Here is an 11229-nt window from a genome sequence, read left to right as displayed (position 1 = left end):
GTTCAGTCCAGTAGAAGAGAGAACACTTACCGGGTCGGGTGGTGAACAAAATGACTCTTGGTGACTCTTTTCTGCTCCCCACACAAAACTCTTAGTTCATGACAACATCGGGCGGTGCCAGCCCACTTACCTACTGTCTTTTCCTCTTCCGCTTCTACCTTCACCTTGTCCTCCCACCTTAAATTCTCTCCCCCCACTGACCTCCCGATCATGGATGGCTCTCCATGGGACCAGGTCAAGGCCGGGGATCTGAGTGCCCTGCAGGTCGCGCTGTTCTCCAGCTCGACCTCGCGCAGGCTCCGCGCCCTGCAAGAAATTCGCGACAGCAATGGTACGCACCCGTGTGGCCGCCCCATTGGAAGCGTTGGACTGCTCGCTAACTCTCCCGGTCGCAGGTTCCCAATTGTCGTCGGAGACCCATCATGAGATCCTAGAGCTGCTCTTCCAAACCTACCCTCTCTACGTCGACCGATCCTCTCGACAGGCCGTTCAACAATGCCTTCAATCTCTCCTCCGAACGCCGAACACAAGCGAAGACCTAAAATTCCTCACGCGGGCGTTACAAGCAGAGGCTGTCAAGCCTGGTCTGGCGGCTTCCTCGGCGTTTGTCCTGCTGGAATGGGGTTGCATTCTCCTACAGCAGGCCACCAAGACCCCAGAGACGCCGTTGGCCATTGTCCTCGACCTGGTTGCGGTGGAGGCCAAGGCTCTGGAGAATTGTCTGGCCCACATCCCCAAGTTGGCAGTGAAAGTATCGGCGCTTCGGGTCACGCGACGTGCTCTGCGCGGTGTTTTCTCGTCCGACTCGTGGGGTGACGATGCTGTGCGGCAGTCCGTCAGCCGATTGACTGCGGACTCAACAGCAGGATACAAGAATGCACCTCTGCTGGGTGTCATCTGTGGGGTTTGTGCACGGCTGCCGGCCAGGAAACCAGTTGTGGAGGAATCCAAAAAGGCCATTCTGGCGTTCTACGTCAAGGAGATCCTAAACTCGAAATCGTTGGTTCCCGCACACGTCGCCAATGGAATGCCGGACTTCTTTGAATCTTTCGTTACATCCAAGGACGTGGCCACGGAATTGGTACCTCCCATGGAAAAGTGCATGCTAAGAGCGCCGGAGGTCGTATTGACCGGCGTGATCCCGCCCATTTGTGCCTCGCTACCGAAAGAAGTGGACCTTGCGGAGATTTTGCATTCTCATCTCTTGAAGCCTCTCCTGGCGAGCATGAAGTCGAATAATCTAGCAATCCGACAAGGAGCCGCTGACTCGCTTGGGTCGTTACTTTCCAGAAGCAGGGACGAATCTTTGCTCCCAAAGATCACCAGTGAAATCCTTGGTCCTCTAAAAACACAAAAAATCACCAGTCCTGAGCACCGTGTCTGTTATGCACAAGCCCTTGCAGCTGTTCCCCCGTCTGTGGATGTCTCGAAAGAGATTGTCCAGGGATTTGTATTGGTCTTTTCACGCGAGTCCAATGAATCTGCTCTCGAGGAAGAGATGAAGGCTTTCAGCAGGCATCTCGCCGTTCTGCTCCAATTCAATGTCAAGGTCAGCGATGACGTCGTTAGTGCTGTCGTGAAAGGTATTTCCGACAAGCGAATCCCATTTCGAAAGATCTGGCAACTCAGTCTGGGAGATGTTTTATGGAATACCGATGTTGTCAACTTGAAAAATTCGGAGGTCGCGCCACTGATCACCAAGTTTCTCTCAAAAATGAAGGATTTGCATGGCGAGGTGGCTTCCAATCCCTTACCCTCGGCGCAAAGCGGAGCGTTGTCATCGGCATACATCTTCTTGGCCTTGTTTCAGCGTGTTTCTGATATTGAAGGATCAGAGAAGTCTGCTTGGAATGAAAAGGTCTCTCAAGCAATGACACTGGGTCCTAAGCCGTCTTTCGTTCTGAACCCCAGAGCCTACTGTAAATTGACATCTCAAGCAGAGGTGGAGTGGTTTGTCCGGACTTTGGCTGCTGTCACTTCTGGGTCTAAGTTCTCAAGTGCTGAAGATTCGGCCAAGGTTGCTTGGGCTCAGTCGTTCATCTACGCCATTACTGCTCCCTCCATGTCTACGAGCTTCCGAAATCGGGCTGTGGAAGCATTGTCTGAAGTTCACTCAAAAGATGTGGCGTCTATTGGGAGTGTAATTATCGATGGTCTCTGGGCTTGGATTCTTTCATCCCGTACTGCAGAGAAGGAGTCTGCGGCTGTTTCTGCTGGTCCCGGAAGCGCACACATGCTCCACCAAGTCCTGAAGGCTATCTGCCCATCGGCCAGAGACGGGTCCGAAACCGCACCTTCTAAGCTCGAGAACCAGCTTCTCGATATTCTCGTTCTCAGTCGACCGGAGCTGATTCCTAACACCTCTTGGATTGCTCTGTGCTTGCGCACGGGTACGGACCCTGGCAACCTTGTCCGCCTGCATCCCACTGAATGCATCGAGCAATTGGTTCGGGTCAACACCGATCCCGTTCAGTCAACAGTCCCGCAAATCGACCTGGCTGTTTGGAGTGCAGCTTCCGATTTGGCATTCGTGGCCCCTGATACGATGGTCCCGCGTCTCGTTGATCAAATCAAAGACGACCTAGACGCTACTCGCCTCTCCAAGTTCACTGCCATCGACGCCGCCATTGCCCGCACGCCTGAAGGAACTGCTTTTGTCGACGTCCTAAGCTCAAAATCGAAACAGCCTACTTTTGACAAGAACACCAAGGACTACGACACGCTCAAATGGGAGGAGGAGCTCAGAGCACAGCTGGCCGAGAAGAAGGGACAGAAGCAGAAGAAACTCACCGCAGACGAACAGTCCAAGGTTAATGCGCAACTTGCCAAGGAGACCAAGATCCGGCAAGAAGTGTTCCAAGAAGTCAAACGGATTGAAAGGGGAGCCGGCCTCATTCGAGGTCTTGCAACGGGTCCTGCCAATGATGCCGAGGGCTGGATCAATGCTGCTGTTACTTGCCTCCTCGGCCTTGCCCGGGCTGGCGCAGGTCTTTTTGTTGGGGATGTTGTATCCCGAGCATTTATTGTTTGTGCCGATCGTCTGACACCGCGCCTGGGGACTCTTCGATCCTTCGTGGGCGTGGCAACCTTGCGCGCAATCGGGAAAACTAACCTCCCCACTGGTATGGAGTCAGAGAATCTTGGGGAGCTTGTGACAAGAATCTTGTATCGATTGCGCTTTGCATCCGAACAACGCCCGCTTGACACTGCATCTCTGGCCTACGTCCTTCCGTTGATCTTCCTCGTCATTAGCCAGAATGGTATCGAAGAGGTCAAGGGGGAGGAAGAGGGAGAACAAGTCCTTCTTGCCATTGAATTCATGTCCTTTCACTCAGGCTCCTTCACTGATGACCGACTTCCCCGTGTTGAGGCTCTTCGGCAGCTTATTTCGGCCATGCAACGATACACCCAGCACTACAAGATGATCAAGGATACCTTGTTCGATTTCTCCAGGTGCGTGTCGCCAAATATCACGGACGAAGAACTCGACACTCTCCTGCAAGGCACCATAGTTTCCAATGCCTCCGTCCGGACGTCTGCGCTCCAAGTCATCGAGGCTGAGATCGATTTGACCGATATCGACTTCTCCGAACACATCTGGCTTGGCTGCCACGACCATGTCGAAGAAAATGCCGAGATTGCGGAAGCCATCTGGGAAGAAAACGCCTTGGAAGTTGATGAAACCTCCTTTGCTAAAATTATGAAATATCTGGCTTCTTCGGATTCCCAACTGCGAGGATCTGCCGCTCGTGCCTTGGCCCATGCAATTGAATTTGACAAGAGCAAGTTTGCCGGCATCTTGTCGGAGTTGCAGACAAAATACGCAGAGAAAGTCAAGCCGATGGCTCCCGAGAAGGACGCCTATGGGATGCCAAAAAAGATGAACACAGCCGACCATTGGGAGAGTCGCAGCGGTATCGCTCTGGCTTTCAATGCCATGACAACCCTGTTTGATGGCGAGCAGGTCACTTCTTTCCTGCAGTTCCTGATTGAAAGAGGTCCTCTGGTCGACAGGAATTCTTCCGTAAGGGCCCAGATGGCCGAGAGTGGAAAATCCGTCATTGCCCTTCGAGGGCAGCAAAAGGTTGAGGAGCTGATGAAGCTTCTGGAGACGACATTGGAAACCTCTGACAAGGCGACCCAAAGCTCGGATCTGCTCAACGAGGCTGTTGTTGTGCTGTATGGATCTTTGGCAAGGCATCTGAAGGCCGAAGATCCTCGCTTGCAGGCCGTTGTCAAGAAGTTGCTCGCTACATTACCCACGCCCTCTGAAACAGTGCAGTCTGCAGTCTCCGAATGTCTGCCGCCGCTGATTAGGCTGTCTGGTCCTAAGACAGCAGATTATGTCCAAGAGATGCTAGATGAGCTTCTTGGCGTTAAATACTATGCCACTCAGCGCGGCGCAGCGTATGGTCTGGCAGGCATTGTGAGTGGAAAGGGTATCTCAACTCTGCGTGAGTTCCGCATTATGAGTCTTCTCAAGGAGGCCATTGAGAATAGGAAGGAGCCACATCAGCGACAGGGTGCTCTGTTGGCATTTGAACTCTTGGCCACAGTGCTTGGTCGGACTTTTGAGCCCTATGTGATTCAAATCGTTCCTCAGCTCCTCGCGGGCTTCGGTGACCCCAGTATCGATGTCCGGGATGCTTGTCTGGATGCTTCCAAGGCCTGCTTCCAGAACCTCAGCTCTTACGGTGTGAAGAAGATTCTCCCGACGCTGCTCGACGGTTTGGATGATACGCAGTGGCGGAGTCAGAAGGGGGCATGCGACCTGCTTGGAGCCATGGCCTACCTTGACCCCCAGCAGCTTGCAGCCAGTCTGCCGGATATTATCCCCCCTCTGACTATCGTTCTTAACGACACTCACAAGGAGGTCCGCAACGCGGCGAACCGCAGTCTCCAGCGCTTCGGTGAAGTTATCAGCAACCCAGAGGTCAAGAGCTTGGTGAACGTGCTTCTAAAGGCTCTGAGCGACCCTACCAAATACACGGACGAGGCATTGGATTGTCTCATCAAGGTCTCCTTCGTCCACTATCTCGATGCTCCCTCACTTGCCCTTGTTGTCCGCATTCTCGAGCGTGGTCTTAGTGACCGTTCAGCAACCAAACGCAAGTCGGCCCAGATAATTGGCAGCTTAGCCCATCTTACGGAACGCAAGGATCTTATCGCGCACCTGCCCATTATTGTGGCTGGTTTGAACTTGGCTATCGTTGATCCGGTTCCCACCACTCGCGCCACTGCTTCCAAAGCACTGGGTTCGCTCATCGAGAAACTCGGAGAGGATGCTCTGCCAGATCTTATTCCCAACCTCATGTCGACGCTCAAGTCGGATACTGGCGCCGGCGATCGACTCGGATCTGCCCAGGCTCTTTCAGAAGTGCTCGCAGGCTTGGGCACCACCAGACTCGAGGAGACGCTGCCTACCATCCTCCAGAACGTTTCCAGCTCCAAGGCTGCTGTTCGCGAAGGTTTCATGACTCTCTTCATCTTCTTGCCCGCTTGCTTTGGTAACAGCTTCGCCAACTACCTCAGCAAGATCATTCCGCCAATTCTTGCGGGCCTTGCGGATGATATCGAGTCGATTCGTGAGACTGCCCTGCGGGCCGGTCGTCTGCTGGTCAAGAATTTTGCTACCAAGGCTATTGACCTCCTGCTTCCCGAATTGGAGCGCGGTCTTGCAGATGACAGCTACCGTATCCGTCTGAGTTCCGTCGAGCTGGTTGGCGATCTCCTCTTCAGTCTTACCGGTATCACTGCCAAGACGGACGCAGAGGAGGAAGAAGAGGAAGCCCAACAGGCTGGCCAGTCTCTGCTCGAGGTTCTCGGCGAAGAGCGCAGGGACAAGGTTCTCTCTGCCCTGTTCATCTGCCGCTGCGATACTTCGGGTCTGGTCAGGAGTGCGGCAATGGCTGTCTGGAAGGCGCTCGTTGCCTCCCCGAGAACACTCAAGGAGATGGTACCCACGCTTTCCCAGCTTGTCATTCGTCGTCTGGGATCGTCGAATATGGAGCAGAAGGTTATTGCCAGCAATGCTCTTGGCGATCTCATCAAGAAGGCTGGAGAGTCCGTCCTTTCTACGCTGCTGCCATTGCTTGAGGAGGGTCTTCAGTCCTCTCCTGACGTGGATGTCAAGCAGGGTATCTGTCTTGCCCTGCGGGAGCTCATCACCTCCGCGTCTCCCGATGCTCTAGAGGATTACGAGAAGATTCTTATCTCTACTGTGCGCGTGGCCCTGGTCGATACCGACGAGGATGTTCGTGAAGCAGCTGCCGAAGCCTTTGACGCCCTGCAACAGATCCTGGGCAAGAGGGCTGTGGACCAGGTGTTGCCTCACCTTCTCCACCTGCTGCGGAACGACCAGGATGCCGAACAGGCCCTGTCTGCCCTGCTCACACTCCTCACGGAACAAACTCGTGCGAACATCATTCTTCCCAACCTTATCCCCACACTGCTCACGCCGCCTATTTCGGCTTTCAATGCCAGGGCCCTCGCATCCCTGGCCGAGGTGGCCAGTGGTGCCATGACGAGAAGGTTGTCGACGATCCTCAACTCTTTAATGGACGGGATCATCTCCACAACCGACGAGGACCTTCGCTCGGAACTCAACAACGCCTTCGATACTGTCCTGGTGTCTGTGGATGAGTACGATGGCCTGAACGTTGCCATGAACGTGATGATCACCCTTCTGAAGCACGATGATCACCACCGCCGCGCTCAAGCAGCCCTCCACCTTGCCAAGTTCTTCACGGACGCCGATATCGACTTCTCGCGGTACCACCCGGACCTGATTCGCGTCCTGTTGATTTCCTTCGCCGACTATGACAAGGATGTCATCAAGGCAGCATGGACCGCTCTGCGCGAGCTGACCTCTCACATGCGCAAGGAGGAGATGGAAGTCTTAGCCATTCCCACACGACAAATGCTGCGGCAGGTCGGTGTGCCTGGTGCGGACCTGCCAGGCTTCAGCCTGCCCAAGGGTATCATGGCCGTTCTCCCCATCTTCTTGCAAGGTCTTCTCAACGGCAATGTCGAGCAGCGTACCCAGTCCGCTCTTGCAATTGCCGACATCATCGACCGCACTGGCTCGGACTCGTTGAAGCCTTTTGTCACTCAGATCACGGGTCCGCTGATTCGTGTGGTGTCGGAGCGATCCGTCGACATCAAGTGTGCGATCTTCTTCACACTTAACAAGCTGCTAGAGAAGATTCCGTTGGCCGTCAAGCCCTTCCTGCCTCAGCTCCAGCGCACTTTCGCTCGTGGTCTGGCCGATTCATCGAGCGAGACGCTGCGCAACCGCGCTGCCAAGGGTCTTGGGATTCTGATCACGCTCACGCCCAGAGTGGATCCGCTCATTGCTGGTAGGTTTTTGGAAAGCCAGAATAGTTGTGCGCGGTTGCTAACTAGTCTGCAGAACTTATCGCTGGTTCCAAGACAACAGACTTCGGCGTGAAGAATGCCATGATGAAGGCGCTTCAGGAAGTTGTTGGCAAGGCTGGCGCTAATATGAGCGAAGCATCCAGAAATTCCATTCTCGCTCTTATTGATGATGACTCTAGTGGTCAAACTGGTAAGCTTTTTAATATTGGACATGGTTTGCAACAGGCTAACGCGTTCCTTATAGATGCTGTCGCCATTACCAATGCCCGCTTACTTGGTGCGCTCGTTAAGGTCCTGCCGGCCGCCTCTGCAGTTCCATTGATCAAGTATGCATCCCTGGATATTCTTGATTTCAGGAAGATATTAACATGTTGGCATTTCTAGGAACCATGCTCTTCCTGGGGTCTTCACTCATGCGTCCATACTCGGGCTCAATGCTCTCCTGGTTGAATCTCCTGCCACTCTGATGGAGCATTTTGCCTCTGAGACGCCCTCGGTCATCTGTCAAGGCATCGCACACAAAGACGTAAGTGGAATCTTTTATATCCGTCTATCTAAGAATCTCTGCTTACACACACAAATAGCCCTTCGTGTCCGATAACAGCGTCCTCGCTGCCGGAAAGTTCCTGTTGTCCAGTGAGGGCAGCCACGGCTTCGAGACCAACAAGGCCATCTTCGAAGCGCTGGCACCCGCCATCCAGCCTGGCAGTCCGGTTGATACCCGCCGGTTGGCCCTAGTTGTTCTCCGGACCGTCAGCCGCTTGCACCCAGAGATGGCCCGTCCTCATCTGGCTCTCCTCGCCCCACCCATCTTCGCCGGCGTCCGCGACCTCGTCATTCCTGTCAAACTGGCCGCGGAAGCAGCCTTCCTCTCTATCTTCTCCGTGGTCGAATCTGACAGCGAGGTGTTCGACAAGTACATGGCCGGTCCGGGTGCTTCACTCCCGCCTGGCCCGAAACGCAGCATGTCTGACTACTTCAAGCGTGTTGCTATCCGTCTTGCGACGCAGGCTCGGGAGCGTCGCGAGGCTGAAGGTGGCCACGGTGGATTGGGACTGTCGAATGATGAAGTGGATGATGAGAAGGAAGTGTGGAGTATTGGCAAGGTGGACTTGGGGGAAGATGCATTTGGGGATGATTGATGGTGATATCTTTTGTTTTTCTGTTTGAATTGCTTCAGCGTCCAAGGTGCATTTATCCCTGTTCTACAGATATCCCCTTGGTGTCTTTTTTTCAGTACAAAAGTCCGTTGTAGTATTGCATGTCCATAATTGAATGTGATTTACTAGATCTGTCTCGCTTTTTCACTTTATAGCTATCTCCTCTCTAGGTCTTTCATGGTCATGTGATGTTCTAAATCACCTGATTGTCTCCCATGCTGGGTGAACATACACCACATCACAGATAGAACGAAGAATAGGAATGAGAAAGAAGACAATGATAGTGGCTTAATCAAAAATGAGCAACAGACAAAAAGGACTGCTCCTAGAGACTGGCTGTCATCAGTTTCCTCATCTGGTCAGGGCTAGGGCATGTCAGCTGACTCGCTTAAGCGACACAGAAAAGGGCTTAGCTAATCCGGGCGGGCTCAAACTCCTCTTCGCCGTGTGGATTTCCCGCAACGAACATCATCCGCCAACGACCGTCGACACTCCGACATCAAGATGTGAGTTCATCTCCAGCTGTTGATTGCATACTGTCCAGAGGGCCTGCCATGTGTTACGAGTGTTTTTCCCAGCGAAAAGCGACCAGGACACCCCCCGTGGAGGACCTGTGTGGTCGAGGAATGTGAATGTGGGAATATTGTGCTGACCGAGTCTTTTTCCTTTCCAACAGGGTCAACCTTCGCACCCAGAAGCGCCTCGCCGCCTCCGTGGCCGGCTGCGGCAAGCGCAAGATCTGGCTGGACCCCAGTGAGACCACCGAGATCTCCAACGCCAACTCCCGCCAGACCATCCGCAAGCTCGTCAGCGATGGCCTCATCATCCGCAAGCCCGTCACCATGCACTCGCGCGCTCGTGCCCGCGAGCTCAACGAGGCCCGCCGGATCGGTCGTCACCGCGGTCTGGGTAAGCGCAAGGGTACCAAGGACGCCCGTATGCCCAGGTATGCACCTCTTTCCCCGATGGCCCCTATTGTCTCGGCCAATCGAGTCCCCTTATGAAAAAGCAAAAAAACAATCGATGCTCATACTGCTACTTCAGCCAAATCCTCTGGATGCGCCGCATGCGTGTTCTCCGCCGTCTCCTCGTCCGCTACCGTGCCGCCGGCAAGATCGACAAGCACCTCTACCACGAGCTGTACCACCTGAGCAAGGGTAACACCTTCAAGCACAAGCGTGCCCTCGTTGAGCACGTAAGTTACGGCCATTTGAGATCTGAATATAACACCATACTGACTGGGGGTTCCCAATACAGATCCAGAAGGCCAAGGCCGAGCGCCAACGTGAGCGTGTCCTGAAGGAGGAGATGGACGCTAAGCGTGCCAAGAACAAGGCTCTCCGTGAGCGTCGGGCGGAGCGGGTTGAGGCCAAGCGCAACGCTCTGATTGCCGAGGAGTAAATCTGACCAACCAACTCAAAAATGAAAAGCATATTCCCATCCGTTGTTTGACGTTTTTTCTCGCAAGCCGGCGGTGCGGAGGATAAAGCAGGTTAGGTTTTTTTTACGTCTTGGGTGATGTGCGCTGGGATGTTTCGGTCCTGGCCGTAGCGCTCTTCCTATATTCGGATCTCATTTTCTGCGGTCTTTCATGTGTCAGCACCACACCCCTCTCTTCTATCTCCTATTTTAGGGGAATGGGGCTTCACTGGAGATCGCTCTGGGAAATGGGGGAAACAAAATAGGAAGATGCGATGATGATGTGATACTCTCAACGTTTTCTTGTTGATACATAATGAGAAAGCGAAAGGAAACAAATTTTTCTTTTTCCAAAACAAACAAGATCGGTGACATCGTAGCATGGTAGTGGTTGCCGCTGTGCTGGTCTGGAATCTCCGCCCGACGTAGTTGGTGCCGGTGTGTATGGTACAACAACCGGTCTCGATCTTTCTTTAGGAATAGAAGTTAACCTAATACTTCTGGCTCCAATGAAAGATCATCCAGGTTGTCAAGTCGTGGCTAGTACCCTCTTTGTCGTTCCAGTAGTAGCGTGTGTAGAAGCTCTCGCTCTTTCTGGGCCAGGGTCCAAAAACATCCCTCAACCACCATTCTGATTTGTGGATAGCAACAAAAATAATACGTAACCTCAAAGCAGTATGATTCTAATCAAAGAACAGAACCTACATGTATTACTCAACCGAACTAGGTGTGTCAGGCCTTCCCAAACTGGAAAGATATATATCCTCTTTCCTCTACTCTGCTTCGAAAGCAGATGACCATGCCAGCGGAACCAAACCAGTAAACCCCCAAGCCAACACGAGAACCGCCACCCAATGATCCCCCAACAGACCCTTTTCCCCCTTAAAAGAGAAAATCCGAAACTAGCTGACGTGATTGAGATCCCTGTCAGATGGCTGTTAAGTGGCGATGGCGATCAGGAATCTGAGGCCAGCGCATCGAATTCTGAAACACTCGGATCTAGGGTGACTATCCTGGGCATACCAATTATAGAACAAGGGTCAAGATTACCTGCGAGGCTATGGGAGGCTAAATGGGAAGTTCCGGATCAGCTTCAGATCGTGCTAATTGATAGACAAGACGATCTAACGAACTGCACAGAGAAAATAAGTAGCCAAAAAAAAAGCGCAAATAGCGAAAAGAAAATAAATGCAACTCCTAATAGCTATGCCACTAAGGTGTTAGATACTCTAGATTAAGCACCACTCCATCTGCAGAGGTAATCAATACCTCG

At 53.1% G+C, this 11229-nt stretch overlaps 2 protein-coding genes across 2 annotated transcripts; both read left to right on the top strand.

Moving 5' to 3' along the window:
* Positions 1–210: 210 nt before the first annotated feature.
* PFLUO_LOCUS9143 (translational activator of GCN4) lies at positions 211–8519 on the top strand (the record flags this gene model as incomplete). The annotated part of the gene is made up of 6 exons (XM_073786940.1): positions 211–331; positions 396–7358; positions 7412–7567; positions 7622–7703; positions 7762–7903; positions 7962–8519. The coding sequence occupies 6 exons, from the start codon at positions 211–213 to the stop codon at positions 8517–8519; spliced, it is 8022 nt and encodes a 2673-aa protein (XP_073643145.1).
* Positions 8520–9091: 572 nt separating this feature from the next.
* PFLUO_LOCUS9142 (60S ribosomal protein L19B) lies at positions 9092–9938 on the top strand (the record flags this gene model as incomplete). The annotated part of the gene is made up of 4 exons (XM_073786939.1): positions 9092–9150; positions 9214–9483; positions 9582–9732; positions 9795–9938. The coding sequence occupies 4 exons, from the start codon at positions 9092–9094 to the stop codon at positions 9936–9938; spliced, it is 624 nt and encodes a 207-aa protein (XP_073643144.1).
* Positions 9939–11229: the final 1291 nt, after the last annotated feature.

The sequence above is a fragment of the Penicillium psychrofluorescens genome (genome assembly GCF_964197705.1).
Source record: "Penicillium psychrofluorescens genome assembly, chromosome: 6".
Classification (NCBI taxonomy): domain Eukaryota; kingdom Fungi; phylum Ascomycota; class Eurotiomycetes; order Eurotiales; family Aspergillaceae; genus Penicillium; species Penicillium psychrofluorescens.
The sequence above is the reverse complement of the archived record's forward strand: the minus strand, read 5'-3'. Positions and strand labels throughout refer to the sequence as shown.